Here is a 20,070-nt window from a genome sequence, read left to right as displayed (position 1 = left end):
GCATCTATCTCTCCTTGTGCTTGATTCCACACTGGGAGCTCTTCTCTTGTCGCTTGACAGAACAGAATAACACGCCATATAGGATCTCGAAGAGAAAGAACATGGCCACGGACCATATCACGAGTGGGCAGTTTAAATACGAAAAAGCCTCCCACCAACGAAAATATCGAATAAGGGCAAAGCCAATGGCTGACGTTGATCCAAAGAACCTCGAGATCCTAGTGAACGTTCAACACAGCTGATTCTCAAACCAGGTCAGACAAATACTTACCATAGCTTCCACGATGCGCCTCGGGTGTTTCCGCGACTCAATAACTGAAATACATTCCCTATGCTAATAAAGAGCTGACATGCAATTGCCCCCCACGTATAGGCTTGTGCAGGACCAACCTGGGCAGTAAGAGCCATATGCCCACTCAGACAACAAAGTGTTGTTGCTGCGAAGACGAGAGTCATATGGTTCCTCACAATTGCAGAGTGGTGCCATTCATTTGGGGCATTCTTGATTCCCGCGTAAATAACCCCAAGGTCGAGTGAAATGCCAACAAGAAAGGCAACCCGCTCGATAATGCCTTTGGCAGGATACATTGTGCAGAAAACAATCTCCCAGGCAAAATTGATGCAAAGGCCCCCGATGGTCATGCAGTAGGTACGGTCCCTGAACGATGTGTGAATCATTTCCACATAGTGAGCAACCCAGCCGACAGCCATTCCAACAACGAAAATATCGGCGAGCCATTTTAGCTCGTTATATTCCTGAGGAGCAGTAGAATGGTCGAAACCATCCATTGAAGCAAGAATAAGAGGCAATTCAATGCTGAATGAATTTGGTCGCCGTCGAGATCTGAGTCACTTGTCTCTTGCATGACCTGAGCGTGCTTATATAGTGAGATGACTTGCGGTCAGCTAGTGATACGGCGTCATGGTTCTTTTCTGCTGACGGTACGCCATGAAGGTCTGTCAGTCTCCATAAGTAGACTGATGTCCGCACCAGGTAGGACCACCAGGAGCCTCGGTAATTATGTGTCACCAGTGCGCTATTCTCAAGCCCTTCAAAGCCCTGCAAGACAGCCAGGGGAGTGCACCAGGTTTCAAAGGCTGTATCTCCTGCCGTGCCGCTAAAGCATGTCGCCATACCCAAATGTCAGCTTCTATCAAGAGATAGAGTCAGGCAACAACCATTCTGGCCGGCTCGACCGCACAGAAGGGGAGATGGTGTAACTTGTGCGAGAAACAGCTTGTGCAGAGGAGAACCCTGAGCCATTGACGATGAGTGTACGGCTGAAGTATCCTGTCTATAGCATACATATATAGACAGGAGAACGTCCCTTTGCGAGCCCATTGGGGTACCGCGCTGTCATCCGTTAACCTTCTTATCCCTGCATTTCGTCCCACTCAGGAAGGACCGAATCATGGCGGCACTGCCGGACGTTGCCTCCATTCCCCTTCCTCTGGTGGCAACCCTGGGAATTGCCCCTCTAGTTTTCTATCTCGTCCTTGATAGAATTGGCCCTTTGTGGCCAAACTCCAAAACTTTCTTGATTGGAAAGAAGAAGCCGGAGACCGTGACATCCTTTGAGTGCCCATATGCCTACATCCGGCAGATCTATGGGAAGTATCACTGGAATCCATTCGTGCAGAAGCTGTCTCCAAGACTTAAGGATGAGGATCCAGCCAAATATAAGATGGTTCTAGAGATAATGGATGCAATTCACCTGTGTTTGATGCTAGTTGACGATGTATGTATACCATGGGCCTATATAAATACACTCTAACATCAAGCAGATAACCGACAATAGCGACTACCGAAAAGGCAAGCCAGCAGCCCACCGGATATATGGCCCTTCAGAGACAGCAAACCGCGCTTACTACCGAGTCACCCAAATTCTCAATGAGACTGTGCAGCGCTTCCCCAAGTTAGCCAAGTTCCTGCTACAAAATCTGGAAGAGATCCTCGAGGGCCAAGACCTGTCACTGATCTGGCGACGAGATGGGCTGGGTAGCCTTTCGACCGTTCCCGAGGAGCGAGTTGCAGCCTACCGCAAAATGGCGTCATTGAAAACAGGGGCGCTATTCCGGCTGCTGGGGCAATTGGTGATGGAGGACCAATCGATGGACGAGGCGATGACTACTCTTGCGTATGGCTCGCTTGATTTATTGCATATCACACCAAGTCTAGTTGAAGTTGAAGCTGACCTTGAGATAGGTGGTGCTCTCAGCTGCAGAACGATTGCAAAAATGTCTACTCATCCGAATATGCTAAGGCCAAGGGAGCACTTGCAGAAGATCTGCGTAATCGAGAGCTCTCATATCCAATCATTCTCGCGCTGGAAGCCCCCGAAGGGCATTGGGTCGCCAGTGCATTGGAGACCAGCTCACCGCGCAATATCCGCAAGGCACTTGCCGTGATTCAGAGCGAGAGAGTGCGCAATGCTTGTTTCAGAGAGCTCAAGTCGGCGAGTGCTTCGGTCCAGGACTGGTTGGCTATCTGGGGACGGAACGAGAAGATGAATCTGAAGAGCCAGCAGACATAGCTTTCCAATGTTTTGAGTCATACAGTTTCTCTTATGGTCTGAGGGTTGAGGAATCATTTTTCTTGAGATATGTTCTGGGCTTAATTTGTGCTATACATACAGGGTTAGATCAAAACAGCATATATCAACATTTATACGTGGGAGTCCAGAACCTTCAATGAGCAATGAATTGGTGTGCGATATTCCTGTCATCGTCAAAACTTACATTGACCCTGGAATACCATCCAGCTTGCTTCGGATGAAGTAATGCCATATATATAGTCCGAGCAGGTTGTGGTAGCATCATGCAAGCCACAGAGGGGGTACGTGCATGAGCCATGTTACAATTCGGACCACCATCAGCTGGTGTATCCCTGCTTCGCCAACACATCTATCAGACGTAGGATTCAGGACAGCCTAGGAAATCTGATTGATGCTGGCGCTGCGCTCACCGCAGCCACTATTCTTTCTACTCGCTCGTCTTCGCGACAGTGCTTCGTGTTCAATGTCTATGTACGGGGCCTCTAAAGCGGCGTTCGCTTCATAATCAACCTATTGTGTACAGGCTTACTGTGCTAGAGCTAATGGGCCAACAGAGCTTATGCATGGGCTGTCATACCTGCCATAATGTCTCCATACCCCATCCACAACCAAACAATCAGGGGTTACTTCCCTTCCCTATACTAATATTCATCCCTCATACACTCCCATACCAAACAACTCATCCCTTACTCACTTTAAACCCCAATCCTACCTCATACCACCAAATACATCACGATGACCCCACCCTTCCTCCCAACATCCCTCATTTCAGCCATCCTCGGCATCACCGCCCACCTAACATACTTCATCCACGCCGACCTCGAGAAGCACGTCGTCTTCCTGGCCAACTGCCTCATCTTCTGGCCCTTAGTCGGTCTAATAGCCCTCTGTATCCTGGGCTATAGAGATATTTCCCAATGGATCGGACCAGCAATACTGAGCTTTCACTTCTCGCTGTTAGCTTCCATAGCCATTTACCGATACTTCTTCCACGCGCTGGACGGGTTTCCAGGTCCAAAGCTGGCAAGGATTACAGCGCTGTGGGATTTCAAGAATACAGTGCTGGATGCGAAATGGTATATCAAGGTGAAGGAATTGCATGGGGTGTATGGGGATGTTGTTCGGATCAGTATTCCTCTCTTCCACTCTTCCCATGTGATTTGTACAGGGCCAATTGATTGAATAGAACCTAGGGAATTATCCATCAACGACCCATCTGCGGTCAAAGATATCTACGGCTTGGGGACCACATGCGTCAAGGGACCGTTCTACGATCTACATTATCCGCATCGATCGTTGCAAATGGCGAGGGATAAGGCGTTTCATTCGAAGAGGAGGAGATTGTGGGATCGCGGGTTTACGTCGAAAGGTAGGTTTGACATGCATTTTCTCTGAACAGTAAATTGACTGGCTGCTGTAATGACTAGCACTCGCTGGCTACGAACCGTATCTTCTGGAGCACTGCAAAGATATAGTCCGGGTTATTGGATCGCGATCATCGCAAGCACAGGAGGCGACGGCACTAATTGACGGCTTTGCGTGGGACTCGATGGGGATATTTGCGTTTGGGAAATCGTTCAATATGCTGCATGGGGAACCGCCGAAGATGCTGCAGATGATGAGGATGATGGGGCGCGGGGCGAGTGCCTTATTGAGTTCGAGCTGGCTGGTTATACTCATGAGGGGGATGGTGGGAGTGAGGCGGTTTACGGATAGATGGTTGGAGTGGTGTGCACAGTGTGTGGAGGAGAGGAGTAGGGTATGTATGTTTGCAGTTACTGTCTCTCTTCAGTTGTGGATGGTATAGGCTGATGTGTTTCAGGTCGAAACTGATCGCCGGGATCTCTTCAGCTACTTGATCGAAGAGTCAAGCTCTGAGGGAGACCAGTCCATAGGTGGTGTTGATGGGGATCTTGTTCGCGATTCAGAGCTCGCTATTACGGCTGGCAGCGATACTGCTGCTAGCACCCTTAATGCTCTGTTCTATCTCCTGGCGCGACATCCGGAGAAGCTGCGTCGGCTGCAGGAGGAAATAGACTCTGCTGTTCCAGCGGGTGAGGAGCTGTCTCATGCGGCGTTGGTGAAGAAGCCGTACCTGGAGGGGTGTATAAACGAGAGTCTGCGTCTTTGTCCGGCTGTTTTGAGCGGATTGCAGCGTGAGACAGGACCGGAAGGGCTCCGAACAGCGGGAGTCTATATTCCTCCAGGGATGATAGTGTCTGTACCGACATATACGGTTCAACGAGGTAGATCATCAACCTTTCCTGTGAAGATAAGAGCTGATTTCTTTCACGAAGACCAGCGCAACTTCCCCCGTCCAGGCGAGTTCATCCCAGAAAGATGGTCCACCCAGCCAGAGCTAGTCATTCATAAAGAAGCACTCAACGCGTTCTCGAGCGGCACGTACTCCTGTGCGGGAAAGGCATTTGCGATGATGGAGATGCGACTGCTCGTTTCCACGATTGTAAGGCACTTCGACATTGAGTTTCCACCAGGGGAAGGACAAGAACCGCTAGATAGATTGGGAGGAACGGGGCCATTAGACTGTTTCACAACACATATTCCAAAGTATTATCTACTCTTCAAAAAGAGGTAAATAGATAGATAGATTCCAATACAGTGTTGTGTTACCCCATATTGATCGTAGGTTGTCATGGAGTGTAGTGACGGTAGGCATCTACCATTACTGTTTCACTCCATTCACAGGCCGCATCCGGCCAGGCAGGAAACACGGTTAAGGCAGGGGTTTCAACCAAGGAACTCAACTTAAGCAGCACGAATTCCGTCTGACTTCAACTGCGTTATCCCTGTCTAACTGCTACTCCCTTCATGGAGGTTTCTTATTATCCCTTTACTTCCGTCTCACTTGATCATGGCCTCCAAAGAGGAAGAGCGCACAGGCCAACGGCCCAGCATCAGCATGTACGATCCCGCCCGAGACCGCTGGGAGGAGCAGCCTGTTGTTCCTGCTGAACCAGCGTCGGCTTCTGCTTCGATCGAAGCAACACCAACTCAGACAAGTGAAGCCAAACCGGTAAGTTGGCCATTTTTGTTCAGATTTAGTCCGCTCGAGAACTGTCTTTCTAGTGGAGAGAGCAAGTGGAGTCCTGCAGCCCATCCACTGCGAACTAAAGTGGCGCTTACGCTCGGCGGAGGCGGTGATTACTATTCTTCCCGCAAATAAAAGACTCCGAAAGAAAATGCTCCTGCGCGTCTGTCAATCTATCTGAGCGTGATATTTCTCACTGTTCCATATTCTTTTCATTGCAGGATATTCGACGCTGATTGCAGATGTTTATTGGGTTTTTCATATAGGTTCATGATTCTACTGTGACTTCTACCAGTGAATCTCTTCCTCTTCCTCAAACTACCACCACCGAGCCTTCTCAACAGCAGGAGCAGCAGCAGAAGCAGCCTCCTATCCCGACACCTCCATCCTCTCAATCACGCCGCAAACACAAAATAAACAAAATGGGTGACTACTATCGCTCTGGCTCTGCAGATGCCTACGCTGAGCAGAGCTCTCCTGCTGCCGATAGCCACAAGCGCAAGCTAGAGGACGAGACATCGGAGCAGCAGCCACCCGCCGACCAAGCGAACGACCGTCCCATCTCCAAGCGCAAGCGTCTCGAAGAACGACACCAGAAGCTGCGGAAACGCGGCCAGGCACCTCCCTCGGCTTACTCGCGCCGCGATGGCGACGAGACAGCAGCACGCGCAGCACCACGGCCCCGATCACCCTCACCGCCCCTTCCTCCGCGGTCTCCGTCGCCGGAAGTGCAGGCGCGTCAGCGTAAACGACCCGGTGGCGGTGCACGGCGAGGTCTCGTGGACCCGCAGACACTGCGGCGGCGACAGGAGGAGCGGGAGCGCGCGCTGGAAGAAGATGCGATGCGCAACTCGCAGAGCCGGGGAGTGACGGATATCGTGAGACAGCATTACAATGCAGTTCCGCAGCGGGGGCGGGAGTGGCGCAAGACGGAGAGTAAGATCAAGGGGCTGCGCAGTTTCAACAATTGGGTGAAGAGCACGTTGATTCAGAAGTTCTCGCCGGATGAGGAGTTCGTGGCGCGGGCAATTGGGACGAAGGATTGGGCGGATGGAACTGGGCCGCCGCCGATGGAGGAGAAACGGTTACTGGTGATTGATCTGGGATGTGGTAAGGGAGGTGATCTTGGGAAGTGGCAGCTTGCGCCGCAGCCGGTGGATCTCTACGTGGGACTGGATCCGGCGGAGGTGTCCATTATACAGGCGCGCGAGCGGTATGCGGGGATGCGTTCGGGCAGGGGACCTCGTGGTGGACGGAGGGGAGGGCCGCCGTTGTTTCATGGCGAGTTCCGGTCCAAGGATTGCTTTGGGGAGTGGTTGGGGGATGTTGATATTGTTCAGCAGGTGGGAATAGATCCGAATGTTGGACCTGGAGGGTCGATGATGGCGTCGCGATGGGGTGGGGGTGGGTTTGATGTGGTGACGTCTATGTTTGCCATTCACTATGCGTTTGAGAGTGAAGAGAAGGCTCGTCAGATGCTGCGCAATGTGGCGGGGTGTTTGAAGAAGGGTGGCCGGTTCATCGGCGTGTGTCCCAACTCGGACATTATCAGTGCCCGCGTGGCTGAGTTCAATGCGAAGCGCAAGGACCGCGAGGCGGCGAAGCAGGATGCAGAGCCAGAGGACGGTGAGGTGGAGGAGGAGGCGAAGGCAGAATGGGGGAATTCGATCTATCGGGTGCGATTCCCTGGAGATACGCCGGAGGATGGCATCTTCAGGCCGCCGTTTGGATGGAAATATAGCTACTTCATGGAGGAAGCCGTGGGCGAGATCCCGGAGTACGTGGTGCCGTGGGAGGCGTTCCGAGCGTGAGTCCATTCCATATATCATGGGACATTAATTACGATACTAATGAAGCAGGTTGACGGAGGAGTACAATCTGGAGCTGCAGTACCGCAAGCCGTTCATGGAGGTGTGGCGGGACGAAAAGGACGATCCGGAGCTGGGGCCGTTGAGTGAGCGGATGGGCGTGAGAGATCGCACGACAGGCGAGTTGACGATGACGCCGGAGGAGCAGGAGGCAGTCAGTAAGTATACACCCTGAGCTTTACTTCAGCTGAAGGAGAGAGTGCTAACGGGACAGGTTTCTATCATGCATTCTGCTTCTACAAGGTGTGAAGGATAAGATACATAGTATTAGAATTAGGGTAAATAGGATGTAATCGACATAATCAGCTCCATATCCATACTTGCTTCAATCCAACTATCATACAGTAGAACTATCCCTATAAAGTGTAGTTGGTATCGATATGATATCGATAAGATAAACTTCCCCAAAGACCATACTTCCCAAAACAGCCTAGCGCCGCGCATCGCGTCGCGTTCCTTTCAACTTATCTTTATCCATAATCGTTATAGCCTCAAAGAACTACCAACAAAGAAACTTACACCATATACCATATACCCTTCCTCTTCTCCTCTATCCTCCTTGCCACCTATATCCAAAACCCACCACCCACACCTTACCTCAATTATACACCACCACCACAACCAAATAACTCTCACCCAAAAGAAATCAACCAAAATGCCCAAACGCTCCCGCCCACCACCACCAACAGCCACCCCCGGACCAAGCGGAAGAAACAGAAACAGAGACAGAGACACCACCCCCCCTCTGCCCCCCTACCAACCCCCCACCAGCACCCTGACGACCCTATCCCACCAACCGACCACCGCACCCGCCCTCTCCGCCCTCCTCGCAACGCACACCTCCTCCACCTTAAAAACGCACCTCCAGCACGCGCAAGAGAAACTCACCGACGCCGCAGGCGAGATCAACGAGCGGTTAACGGACGCGAAAGAGAGGAGTAAGAAGTCGCGGGAGAGGAGGAGGAATCTACGTTCTCATACTTTGGAGAATAATAATAATGGTGATGGGGTAGATGAGGAAGGGGGGGATAGTGAGGACGAGGGGATTGAGGAATTCGAGGAGAGAGTGGCTCAGACGACCAAGGTATTGGAGGAGACTATTCGGGGGGTTATTGATGCGGAAGTGAGGGGGGAGGAACTTGGGAGGGTTATCTCGGGGTTGGAGGGCGGGGTTGCTGAACGGGTGAGGGTTAGGGGTGTGAGGAGGAGTCAGAGGGGAATTGGGAGAAGGTTGAGGGGGCATCATGGTGAGGATGAGGAGGATGAGGAGGAAGAAGGGGAGGATGTGGATGTCGATGAAGATGAGGAGGGCGCGGTGCCGTTCCTGGCGCAGTTTGAGGATGAGCTGCGCGGGAAGATGGAGGAGTATGAAGGGTTGAGTTTGACGAGACGGTATGTATATCCCCATTTCTCTCTCTATAATATTATACTTCCAGGTTTATTTACTAACGGAATCATGGTGGTAGGTATTCTACGAACAACTCCTACATAGGTTTCTACAAAATCATCCACGAAGCCAAACACATCGGCGACGAGATTCCCCCTCCGCCTCATCCGTCGACGTGGTTCGCTCACTTGGAAGATCCTCATTCTCAATCTCAACCACAATCTCATCCATCTACCTCTACCTCTGCTTCAACCACCACCGCCACCAGACAAACTAGACCCACCCGCGCTCGACCTCAACCCCCCTCCGAAGAAGAAGAAGATGATGATGATGATGACGAAATCGCCATCCAAACCGAACGCATATCGCTAAAATGCCCCCTCACGCTCCTCCCCTTCCGCGACCCCGTGACCAGCACGAAATGCCCACACAGTTTCGAGCGCGAGGCGATATTCACCATGATTAGCGGGAGTAATCAGATGGTGCCTGATCCAAGGGGATCATCTGGAAGTGGAAGAGCGAAGCGCGTGCGCAGCGTCAAGTGTCCTGTGTGCGAGGTGCAGTTGACGGAGTTTGATCTGCGGAGTGATCCTGTGCTAGTGAGACGGGTGAAGAGGGCGGAGATGGCGGAGTTGAGGAGGAGGGAGAGGGAGATGTTGGATGATGGGGAAGACGATCAGGATGGTGGTGACGGGGGTGGTGGTGGGGGGAAGAGGAAGAGGAGTGGGAGGAGGAGGGGGAGTGCGGTTGAGGTTGATGATGGTGATAGTGATGATGATAGTGGTGAGGATGATGGGGTGGAGAGGATTCGGGTTAAGAGGGAGAGAGGGATGTCTGTTGCTGCTAGGATTAAGCAGGAGAGGGCGGTGTCGATGGTTGGGGTTGGGGATGGGGATGTGGAAGAGGTTGATATGGATGAAGAAGGGGGAGGGGAAGAGGGTGGGTATGATTCTATGTATGATGAGTGATTTATCTAGCTACTACAAGCATTCATGTTTCTATTCTGTAGAAGCATACAGAGTAGACTTATTTATTGCCTATCTCTATTTAAATCTCTGCTATGTAGCTGCAATAAACACGGGTATAATAAATACAAACAGCCATTGAAACCATCAACCATCCATCGAAACACCATCCTCCATCCACAATCATTAGGGCATTTCGATCTTCTCCTGCATCTGTTCCAGACAGTGCAACCAGATCCGCACCTGTGCAATAATCACCGTCAAACGACAGCAACCGCGGCATTTGGAAAAAAAAAAGTTCAAGTAGTTGTCGACAAGCCAACAATATCATGTTGAATCAATGCTGCTACTTGGTAATCAAGTTCAGATAATCGGCCACGATAAGCGTCACCATCCTGTGGGTCTGGGGTTAGCCAAGGGCACTAGTCTAACAGTAAATGGTGGGGACACTAACGCATGAGGAGCGATCCGCACATAGTACGTTCCGAAACCGCGGTAGAACCGCAACCAGCCCTCCTCCTGGACGACCTTGCGCGCGCAATCCAAGACGCCCTTGTAGGGGAGCCGACCGGTCTTCGGATCCTTCTGCTGCTTCTGCAGGCGAGTCTTGACAAAGTCGAAAGGCAGGGAGAGGAAACTGGCAAAGAATCCCGCGATAGCGGACGCGGCAAAGGTCTGGTTCTGAGTCGACAGGCTAGTGTGCTTCTTCAGCTGCGCCTTGGACTCGGCAAAGAAGGTCAACTGGCCGACGTTGAGCGCCATGGCACGGATGACGGTGGGGAAAGCACCAGCCCACAGAGCCGGGACACCTTCGTGCTTGGAGATGCGGAAGAGCGCGTCCATGACGGAGCGGTAGTTGGCCCGCGCCTCGGGAGGCTTGAGACCGTCAGACTGCATACGCACCAGTGCCAGATCGGCCGGGTTGCCAATCATGGCGGCAATACCTCCGGCAGCTAAACCGGCACCGGCACGTTCGGCGAAGGTGACGCTGCGGTTGGCGGCTTCGGCACGCTTGTTGAGAGTCTTGCTGAAGGTGTCGAAGAAACCCAGGCGGGCGGTGGTGTAAACAGCCTGGCGCAGCAGTCCAGCTGACAGACCGGTGTACAGATCAAGTGCTTTGCCTGAGGCAATGATGTCGCGGGCCACGCCAAAGGCAGACGGGCGGGGACCGGTGCGCACACCTTCACCGGCGAGCTGCAAACGGACTTTGATCATGTCGATGGGCTGGATCACGACCGTGGCGGTCATGCCGGCCAGGCCACCGTTCACGAAGGGAAGAGCAGCACGGGTGTAAGGGTGATGGAGGAAATCGACGGCGGGCTGGGGCTCTTTGGCCGCGGTGGGGGAGGCCATGTTGACGAGGAAGCAGGATTCACACCAGATCTAGAGGGTGAACGAGGGTTAATGCGAACACTTTGGAAGGTGAGGCGGATGAGACGCGCCGAACGAAGGATTCAAGAGGAGGAATACAGATGAACGAAGGATGAAACGCGAAATAAAAGACAACACGATACACGGTGTGGGGGGTAGTGGAGAGACGACCATCTAGCCATGAAAAGAATCGAGTGCCTGGCTCAGCAAAGAGAGGACAGATTTTCTTTGCCAGGCACTTTCAGCATGACCGACCGTGACGTGAGGAAACGCGGGAGGGGAGATTCAACGTACCGTGGATGCACAGGTGGGCGAAGAGGGGAACCCGGTAGAGTCACGAAAAGGCCCGACGAGAATCAGTAGGAAGTGGTGAACCGGGTTTTGTTGAGGAGGAGAAGTTGGGACAGTCAGATGATGGGGGAAGCGGAGGTGCAAGGCGACGAAGAAGTGAGGAGGCGAGAGTTGGCAGTGAGTGAATGGATTAATTTGCAAGGTTGTACAACTGGAGGCAAGTCTCTGGGTGGGTGATTCTGATACTTATAACTTGTGCATGAGTTGCATGAGTCAAGGTAGCATTCACGGGGATTCGATGATGTATTTGTATGCCTTCGATTCCATCCGAGAAGCCGACCAAGGAAACAAGCAGTATCTACTTGATGGACTGACAGTCGAATTCTCTCCAGACTGGGTAACTATTTCCATCCCCACTTTTGTTAGCCGATGCCAAACTTAAGGCCCGAGCGATCGATGAGGATTTAGTAGTGTTTGGTAGTATACCCAGTCAGTAAGTACTTGCTGCACGATGCCGCCAGCTGGAAAATGCGGGGTTGCCACGTCTGATGTCCTTTTTTTAATCATGTTACTTGTGTCTTCGATGAAGTTGTTCTCATCTCTACTGATGCTGTAACTCTACTTCTTCTTCCAATAACAGTAATACTTTTTGGAAACTATCAGTGTATTGCAAATATCCAGAAATCCATACAAACAGCTACTAATACCAAAACGTCATGGCGGGGAATAATCGTCCATCATACATAATTACCGTATCTCCCCACACCCCCGCTAAACCCCATCGGGACTAACCACGAGAACGGTCCGGTTTGCGCTGCTTCTTGCCGCCTTCCCGAGGTTATCTCTCCTCCTTCCCCAGTCTTGACTAGCGATTAGTCATAAATGCTGTGAATGGGAAATATTCCCAAAGCTTGGTCTCGTCGATCAGTCTAAGGTAGGTACTGTCTGTCCCCTCGGAGATATCTGGTCATATAACATATTCTTTTTTTCGACGTCAACACCAGTATACCAGTATACCAGCTACTATGTAGTAGTACTGCCTTCTAGAAACAAGACAGTAGACGCATGATATCACAATATCATCTACAAATAACAGTACTGCATCCCCGGAATAATCATCTCCAGATCCCATCCTGAATGCTGCATTATCTCCTTTCCACCGATTCCTCCGACTTTCGGCCCTTCTCCCCCTTTGTGTCTGCCACTGTCAGCCGGAGAAGATCTCCTCCGTCCTCACTTCAGTGACAAAGTGATGACTACTCAGTGGCGTAGCAACTATCTATGATCGAATAGCAGGATGCCAGTCAAGTAGCCGGGAACGTGGATGACTCGGTTGGCGGTAACTTGTTGGCTATATCCCGGAGCACTGATCTCCTAGTCTCGTACTCCTATGTTGGGAATCTACATCTACCTACAACAACAGACCCATCAAAGCTAGTAGACAATACACGCGGTATCGTAATTACAATTCCAAAAAGGGTCCTCTCGATCCCCCAACTATTCCAATAAGACACCCCTTTTCTCCATACTGAGTACTAGATAGTGGATGGACTGGGGCGACGGATACCTTCGCGGCAACCACTCCCCCCTGGCGGCAGCACGTCTCGGGATCCCGGAGCGGGTGAGGCGGGTATCGGTAGTCGCGCGCGGTGAGATTCATCTCTAACCCTCGGGTACTCTCCCGGGACAGGACCCAGCAAGGAGTAATCACCGGCTTTCTGACTGGCTGGTTACCCTGTCAGGAGGTCCAGGCCCCCAGGCGGATTAGCTACTGGGGCTTAGACTACGATCCTGTCTGTGGGGACTACCTGCCACAAGCGAGCTGCAAAGAAAACAGCCGATTCTCGCTGGAATGCCCGTCTCATATCGGAGTAATTGTCATCTGCATGCTTTCACCTACTGATCTGGCGGCCTATATTGCTCCTTGTATCCGGCGGAATAGCCGACTTGGTTTGTCCTTTGCTCTGTCTGCCCGCGCAGCCGAAATGAAGGATCGGCCCTCGTTTCTGGCTGATGATGTGCTCGTAGAGTTGAGATTCCTGCGAATTTGTTGGCCCAATGCCCGCTCCCGCAGGTCTGTTCCGGCGGCCGTGGCTGGCCGTCAAGAGTCGTAGCTTCACATGATGCTCACCAGCGCCAGCTGGAGCTCTAGCTGCGCTAGATGTCGCCCAATGTACGCGTGCGTGCCTTGCGAGAATGTCGTGGACGCCGCCGAGATAACGCCGAGTTTTTCTGTCCTTAACTCTGCTTCGTTGGACAGCCATCTCTTGGGAAAATATTCGTCCGGGCGAGGGAAATACAACGGGTTGTGGTGGATGCTATAAATGCTTGTACCGACGCTACACCCGACTGGAATCATGGCCGTCCACTATGATTGTGTCGCCTTTCTCGACCGGACGGTACGGGCATCTTGCCACGGCCGGCGAGTTGCGTAGGGTCTCCTTGATGCAGGCTTGGAAGTATGTGCATTGCTGCATCAATTGGCTGCTGCGGATGTCATCCGGTGTGGGTAACACGCTCCATACGTTGTGCGCCAGTTTCTCGTACGTGGTGGATAGATTGCCAGGTAGAGATTCGCGCACAGACTGACGGGAGTGAAATACGAACCTGGGTATGTTAGTGTTGATCATCTACCGAAGCGGGAGACCTACCAACAGCCAGCATTGCCGATTCAGAATATACATCCGCATCAGTCAACCCCGGGCCTGTGGCACTGTCGTGGGCCTTGATCAACTAACTGAAGACGTGTCCGGACATACTCGCCGCGTCTGCCATCATGCCATTGACCAGCCGATGATATCGCTTCATCCCTCGAACATCCTTGAACAACTTCTCGCCCAGCCGACCGAGAAACACCTACGGCGCATGCATTAGCAGCAATAATCGCTTCATCATCCCCAAGGCATCGTACACCGTACATTGGAAATGCTGGCTGCCAAGCAGATTACGGGCCTTGCCGAATACAAGATCGATGATCACGTCGAAGGCAAAGTAGCTGCACTATTCCGGCATGGTCATCGGTACAATTGCGCGAGATAGAGGGAATCGCGGAACTTGGGAACATGCGACAGATGATTCGGTTCGCATTCCCACATAGTGGTACTTGAGAAACCAGGTCCGATGATTTTAGTCCGTTTGGCATGTTCTTTTGGACTCGTCACGGTTAGGAGGTTCTTCGTTCCCACTTGGATTGCTCCATAGTGGACCTCCTGTCGCAATTTTTTTTTTTTCTTTTTTTTTTTCCTGGATATCTAGCCTTGTCAGTACTGTCTCAATAATAACAACTGACAACCAAACTTGCAATCCACTTTCCGGGTTGAAGATGACCAGATCCGGCGTGTACCGAACAATTTGGCTTACTACAGTCAGCACAGACCCTGCTCAGCCTGCAGACACCGTACCATGATTCTGACACCAAATTATATGTAGATGCAAATCTCCCTTGGCGGCGTGATATGCTGCTTCGACCTCAGGGGAATTTTCCAGCCACGGACCGGGACACCTGGCCAGCGGATGAAAGTAGACTTGGTATATGATATATCCTAGGATCTGCGGTTGTCAGCTACATTTTCATCAGGATTAAAATGAGCAAACAGTAATAAACTTACACTGGCAATAATAACGCCAGCTCCCACTGGGATTTGAGAGAGGATGGAGAGAGGAAAAGAGACTGTCTATGATGTTGTTGTCTTCAAGCCTTTCTCACGGCGACAGCATAGATGCACTATGACAGATATCTTTCACTGAAAACTCACACCAAGCAGAGCCGGCGATACGCTTGTATGAGGATCCTCTGGGTTTGCCATTGTGAGAGGGGAACTTTCATCAATAGTTCTAATGGCAAGGCATGTAGCGTGTCATAAAGTATAGGTAAAGCAAATGTAGGCCACATATTGGAAAGGCTCTCCTTGGAAATCAAAGTGCGTCCGTTGATGCAAGTCTACAAAGTTAACGCGTCAGCGTGCAGCTAGCAGCTCTGATTCGTGCGACCGAATAGGGTGAAGGGTGGGCAGTAAAGAATTCGCATTTCCATGAGACTGTTGGACTTCCTTGCACAAGATCGGCCATTATCATGATAATTGGTAGAGAGGTGCGCGAACCATGTCGCGAAGTGGGTGACAGAACCTGGAGTTGGACCGGAACCTGGACTGTCTTTCTGCTGGTGGCGTCAGAAGGTAGATTGCTGATGCTTTGACTCTAGATCGTCTTGAAACATAGATTAGAAGTATAGATAACCAAAGGTTTACGGTCGGGGCATCACAGCAACCAGTTGCAGATAGCATACGGATGGATGGCAGGCGGCGTTGCGGAAAAGCAACGAGCGAGTTGCAGACGCTAAACGGCGATCACATGTGGAGCAAGGATCGACCCCCCTGTTCATCCCCGTGACCCGCTGTGGATTCAAGGAAGGCTTGCTACGGTGGTTGCTAGGATAGATTGAACAATTCTAGAGGATGATATAAAGGTATAATTTTGAATTCAATTTCTAATCGTTACCTCGACTTCTAAAGAAGCCAAAACCCAAAAGGAAATGCCAATGGTATTTTCCCCGCCGGCCGGGGTAGGCCACACATGGTAGTGGAAGATTCAAATGACCCATGATTGGAAACGCAGCACGCCATGCAAGATATCAAAAGCAGATAAAAGGAAATGTAAAATCAGAATGCGAAATAATTTACTGAGGCACCGGACCGGCCGCAATGACCTCGGGGGTCGCTTGGTCAGCGTACTTGCCGAAGTTGTCGTTGAACAGCTTGGCAAGCTTGTTGACCTCGTCCGAGAAGTTCGTCGAGGCGGTCCAGCTGTTCTTGGGGTTGAGGAGCTCGGAAGGAACACCGGGGCAGCTCTTGGGAACGTGCAGGTTGAACACATCGTAGGTCTCGTACTCGACCTCGTTGAGGGAGCCGTTGTGGATGGCGTCCAGGATGGCACGGGTGTACTTGAGAGGGCAACGCTTACCACCGGTGGTAGCGCCAGCACCAACCCAACCGGTGTTGAGCAGCCAGGCGTTGGCCTTGTGCTGCGAGATCTTGTCCGCCAACATGCGGGCGTAGCGCATGGGGTGCAGGGCCAGGAAGGGCTGGGCGAAGCAGGAGGAGAAGGTAGCCTGGGGCTCGGTGACACCGTCCTCAGTACCAGCCATCTTGGAGGTGTAACCCGAGATGAAGTGGAACATGGTCTGCTCGGTGGTGAGCTTGGAGATCGGGGGGAGGACACCACGGGCATCGCAGGTGAGGAGGATGATGTTCGAGGGGTGCTTGTCGGACAAGCAGGGGATCTTGGCGTTCTCAATGTACTCGATGGGGTAGGCACAGCGGGTGTTCTCAGTAAGGGTGGAGTCGTCGTAGTTGACAACACGGGAGATGGGGTCAAAGACAACGTTCTCGAGGACGGATCCGAAGCGGATGGCGTTGAAAATATCGGGCTCCTTCTCAGCGGAGAGGCCAATGCACTTGGCGTAGCAGCCACCCTCGATGTTGAAGACACCACGGTCGGTCCAGCAGTGCTCGTCGTCACCGATCAGGGCACGGTTGGGGTCGGCAGACAGAGTGGTCTTGCCAGTACCCGAAAGACCGAAGAAGACGGTCACGTCGCCGTCCTTGCCCTCGTTGGCCGAGGAGTGGAGGGTCAGAACGTTGTGCTTGACGGGCATCTCGTAGAAGAGGACAGTGAAGACACCCTTCTTCATCTCACCAGCGTACTCGGTACCCAGGATGACCATCTCCTTCTCGGCGAAGTTGATGGCGACGGAGGTGGCGGAGGTCATACCCTCAGTGAAGCGGTTGGCGGGGAAAGAACCAGCGTTGTAGATAACGTAGTCGGGATGGAAGTGCTTCAGCTCCTCCTGGGAGGGGCGGATAAGCATGTTGCGCATGAAGAGAGCATGGTAGGCACGGGCGCAGACGACACGGACGCTGATGCGGTATCTCTCGTCCCAGCCGGCGAAACCATCGATAACGTAGATGCGGTTACGGGTGTTGAGGTAGTCGACAGCACGCTCACGGTTGATGCGCCAGACCTGCAAGTCGGGATGCCGTTAGCAAAGAAGTTCGGATCATGTATGACGTCATCTGGACGACCCCGACAAGGCGCAAGTAGGCGAAACAAGCATTCTCAGGAACACAGCCGGACAGAACCCAAATTCTTGTGTCGCACAGCAGTCGCAAGACAGAAAATGCCTCAAAAAAGTCTATAATGAGGCATTTCTTTCTCCCCGATGTGCTGCCAGAAAAGCTTGGGTCCATGCCAGCTGCAGGCCCATGCAAGGGATGATCTTTATGCGTGATATATTGCACTTGCAGGGGAACCCCAAAAAATGACAGCAACGAAGGGGAAACACGTACATCAGGAGTCATGGGCTTGTTGACAGGTCCCCACCAGACATCGTTCTCGGAGGTCTCCTCCTTGACGATACGCTTATCGGAAGGAGAGCGACCAGTCTTAGCTCCAGAGTAGGCAGTCAGGGCACCGCTGGAGGTGATAGCAGTACCAGTCTCGTAGACCAGAGCATCTTCGTAGAGAGCAGGGACAGCAGGGTTGGCAATCTATTTTGATTAGCAAGGCTCAAAAGCATTGCGACGGGTAAGCTTACAATAGCGACGCGGTCATAGTCAATGTGGGCGTGTTCGTGAAGCTCTTCCTCGAGCTCAGTGTGACCCTTGCCTGGCCTGGAGAGTCATGGTTAGCAATGATCTATACCAGGCAAGGTCATAGAATGATATGCGACGCATTGCGCAGGCCGTTGAGGGTAACCCCGAGCAATGCGACAAACATATCAAGAAAGGAACGGGTAGATAGAGAAGGACAAGACATACTGAACACCACCAGGGTGCAGAGCAGTGCGATTCACCGAAGCAGCAACCATGTTTCTTAGTGAGGTAGAATGATAGTTATTATTTCTTTGTTTTGCGAGTTGCTGTTGGAAGAAATCTGAAGCGAGAGGACCAGGTTCAGCGGGGGAAACGGGGGGTATATGAATGTTTGTCGCAGGACTCATAATGGGCGATCGAAGACGCCTGAACGTGTGGAATTGCAGCTGGAAATGTTTACTCCACCGTTCCACGGAAGATGTCGGGGCAGCAGACCGAATCTGGACGACGATGGTTATCGTGAAGAGTGGAAAAGGAAGACAAATGCCTCGAATTGAAGCCCGAAAAGTCCCGAACCCCAGATGTGGGCACGAGGTGGTCCCGGAAGGGATGGCGGATGCACCAACTAGAAGTGAGCAAATAACACAAGCTTCGGAAACAGGATCAGAGATTTGAGGCGGTATCACGGATAGCGCGTCAGGGGATGATGAATTAATGTCTCATTAACGGCACTAGTGGGAGTTGGTACGCAGGTTTGGAGTGCTTTGGAGTACAGGGATGGGACGCTGAAGCTGCTAGTGAGGGCCAGAGTGGGAATTCGTGGCCCCGGCGCTACGGGAACGAGGTATTTATCATTATGTGATGGTCTTGCAGCCTGCCGCGCGCAGCCACCACCGGATCATCGAGTGAATGAATGCTGAAAAGAGGTCATTCAATTACAATTTACAGAGTTCCAAGGACAAAAGAACCGTCTACTCCTGTTAGCTGGCGGAACAAATAACAATGGACGTAGAGAGACGGGCAGATGGAACGGGTTGGAGTGGTGACGTTGAATGAGCTCAATGTAAGAGATGGAGTCTAGAGGCGATAAAACAAACCATAGCTGCGTACTAGGGAAATTGCGGGGGGAAGGAAGATTTCTTTCTTTTTTTCTTTTCTCTTTTTCGGCTAGGAGGGCTGGACTATACCCGACCAGGCGACTCGTGTGTAATGCATTGCCAGGACTGGCTGAGAACTGGCACAAACTGGAGACAGAGTTAGTACTGCTTTCAAGTCTGGGCCCGACCAAAAACGCAGAAGCAGCGATTGCGAATGGAATCCTTCCGAGTGACGAAATGCCGGGGGAGAATCTCGGGTTCCCCTCGTCCGCACTTTCCCGCTTCCGGTATCATCTTAGTCATCCCCTTCCCGAAACGTTCCTGCCCGCCACCAATCAGCATCCGGATGCGCGACCGATGGACGATCCAACGTCACTATCATGGGCAGAAGATATTGCCGTCTTTTCGGGCTCGAGCACTATATTCGGGTGCGCTGTAATTTGAGGCAAATGAGAGCTATCAGCTGGATCCGAGTCACATTTCTGGGATTCCATGTCATACCGATGCGTGCTTTTGCCATTGTCTACCCGCTACGTGGACCCTTGAAGGATGTCCCCCCTTACTGCAGTAATATCCCTCATACATGAGTCTCAGTTCTTATCTACTAACTGTAGGTTACAAATATGAGATGCATGGATGCTGAAAAATTCTTATTCTCTCAGTATGAGTAGATAAAAAAAAGGGGGCTTCCTAACAACCACGATAATTGCACATGATAGATCAACTTCGCCCCCTTTCCGAGTTCCCAAGAATATCCGAGTTGCCGCCCCCGGCTTTGGTCAGGTGCCTGGAACACCCCCATTTTTGCCTCCCACGCGGACAATCAAAGAAATGGCGTATGACGCATTGGCCAAGAAAACGTAGGCCGGGATGTTATCACGGTAGATACATGCGACG

General features: G+C 51.9%; 8 protein-coding genes across 8 annotated transcripts; 5 read left to right on the top strand and 3 right to left on the bottom strand.

Annotated features, from left to right (window-relative positions):
* Positions 1-1,412: 1,412 nt before the first annotated feature.
* BDQ94DRAFT_167438 (isoprenoid synthase domain-containing protein) lies at positions 1,413-2,534 on the top strand (the record flags this gene model as incomplete). Its single annotated transcript, XM_026770810.1, has 3 exons — positions 1,413-1,739; positions 1,786-2,138; positions 2,207-2,534. The coding sequence occupies 3 exons, from the start codon at positions 1,413-1,415 to the stop codon at positions 2,532-2,534; spliced, it is 1,008 nt and encodes a 335-aa protein (XP_026629574.1).
* A 756-nt stretch (positions 2,535-3,290) lies between these two features.
* On the top strand, positions 3,291-5,071 carry BDQ94DRAFT_167437 (cytochrome P450; the record flags this gene model as incomplete). The annotated part of the gene is made up of 6 exons (XM_026770809.1): positions 3,291-3,684; positions 3,742-3,924; positions 3,983-4,314; positions 4,378-4,801; positions 4,853-5,019; positions 5,051-5,071. The coding sequence occupies 6 exons, from the start codon at positions 3,291-3,293 to the stop codon at positions 5,069-5,071; spliced, it is 1,521 nt and encodes a 506-aa protein (XP_026629573.1).
* Positions 5,072-5,427: 356 nt separating this feature from the next.
* On the top strand, positions 5,428-7,721 carry abd1 (mRNA (guanine-N7)-methyltransferase; the record flags this gene model as incomplete). The annotated part of the gene is made up of 4 exons (XM_026770808.1): positions 5,428-5,589; positions 5,871-7,411; positions 7,464-7,630; positions 7,687-7,721. 4 exons carry the CDS (start codon positions 5,428-5,430, stop codon positions 7,719-7,721), a joined length of 1,905 nt encoding a protein of 634 aa, XP_026629572.1.
* A 406-nt stretch (positions 7,722-8,127) lies between these two features.
* Positions 8,128-9,827, top strand: BDQ94DRAFT_167435 (SUMO ligase MMS21; the record flags this gene model as incomplete). Its single annotated transcript, XM_026770807.1, has 2 exons — positions 8,128-8,864; positions 8,939-9,827. The coding sequence occupies 2 exons, from the start codon at positions 8,128-8,130 to the stop codon at positions 9,825-9,827; spliced, it is 1,626 nt and encodes a 541-aa protein (XP_026629571.1).
* BDQ94DRAFT_138013 (putative mitochondrial dicarboxylate carrier protein) lies at positions 9,753-11,841 on the bottom strand. The gene is made up of 2 exons (XM_026765166.1): positions 10,279-11,841; positions 9,753-10,219 (listed from the first exon to the last, which is right to left on the bottom strand). The coding sequence occupies exons 1-2, from the start codon at positions 11,175-11,177 to the stop codon at positions 10,171-10,173; spliced, it is 948 nt and encodes a 315-aa protein (XP_026629570.1). The 5' UTR covers positions 11,178-11,841; the 3' UTR covers positions 9,753-10,170.
* Positions 11,842-13,378: 1,537 nt separating this feature from the next.
* On the bottom strand, positions 13,379-15,292 carry BDQ94DRAFT_157489 (cytochrome P450; the record flags this gene model as incomplete). The annotated part of the gene is made up of 12 exons (XM_026768748.1): positions 13,379-13,562; positions 13,607-13,752; positions 13,856-14,026; positions 14,077-14,093; positions 14,138-14,191; positions 14,225-14,342; positions 14,400-14,481; positions 14,511-14,716; positions 14,784-14,845; positions 14,888-15,035; positions 15,095-15,160; positions 15,242-15,292. The coding sequence occupies 12 exons, from the start codon at positions 15,290-15,292 to the stop codon at positions 13,379-13,381; spliced, it is 1,305 nt and encodes a 434-aa protein (XP_026629569.1).
* A 653-nt stretch (positions 15,293-15,945) lies between these two features.
* On the bottom strand, positions 15,946-18,407 carry acuF (phosphoenolpyruvate carboxykinase PCK1). Its single transcript, XM_026765165.1, has 4 exons — positions 18,302-18,407; positions 18,079-18,154; positions 17,831-18,031; positions 15,946-17,505 (listed from the first exon to the last, which is right to left on the bottom strand). Exons 1-4 carry the CDS (start codon positions 18,349-18,351, stop codon positions 16,162-16,164), a joined length of 1,671 nt encoding a protein of 556 aa, XP_026629568.1. The 5' UTR covers positions 18,352-18,407; the 3' UTR covers positions 15,946-16,161.
* On the top strand, positions 18,408-19,199 carry BDQ94DRAFT_138006 (uncharacterized protein). The gene has a single exon (XM_026765164.1). It carries the CDS (start codon positions 18,464-18,466, stop codon positions 18,749-18,751), a length of 288 nt encoding a protein of 95 aa, XP_026629567.1. The 5' UTR covers positions 18,408-18,463; the 3' UTR covers positions 18,752-19,199.
* The last annotated feature ends 871 nt before the right edge of the window (positions 19,200-20,070 follow it).

The sequence above is a fragment of the Aspergillus welwitschiae genome (assembly GCF_003344945.1).
Source record: "Aspergillus welwitschiae strain CBS 139.54b unplaced genomic scaffold BDQ94scaffold_6, whole genome shotgun sequence".
NCBI classification, from domain to species: domain Eukaryota; kingdom Fungi; phylum Ascomycota; class Eurotiomycetes; order Eurotiales; family Aspergillaceae; genus Aspergillus; species Aspergillus welwitschiae.
Note: the sequence above shows the minus strand (reverse complement) of the source record. Positions and strands in the feature narration are given on the sequence as shown.

What these genes read in the sequence shown, in the direction of transcription:
- BDQ94DRAFT_138013 (XM_026765166.1), bottom strand. Translation starts at nt 11,177, where the DNA reads ATGGCCTCCCCCACCGCGGCCAAAGAGCCCCAGCCCGCCGTCGATTTC. An exon ending in GTGCGGATCGCTCCTCATGC is followed by an intron (nt 10,220 to 10,278) that starts GTTAGTGTCCCC and finishes CCAGACCCACAG; the next exon opens with GATGGTGACGCTTATCGTGG.
- acuF (XM_026765165.1), bottom strand. Translation starts at nt 18,351, where the DNA reads ATGGTTGCTGCTTCGGTGAATCGCACTGCTCTGCACCCTGGTGGTGTT. An exon ending in CTGCACCCTGGTGGTGTTCA is followed by an intron (nt 18,155 to 18,301) that starts GTATGTCTTGTC and finishes ATGACTCTCCAG; the next exon opens with GCCAGGCAAGGGTCACACTG. An exon ending in ACAAGCCCATGACTCCTGAT is followed by an intron (nt 17,506 to 17,830) that starts GTACGTGTTTCC and finishes CCCGACTTGCAG; the next exon opens with GTCTGGCGCATCAACCGTGA.
- BDQ94DRAFT_138006 (XM_026765164.1), top strand. Translation starts at nt 18,464, where the DNA reads ATGTTTGTCGCAGGACTCATAATGGGCGATCGAAGACGCCTGAACGTG.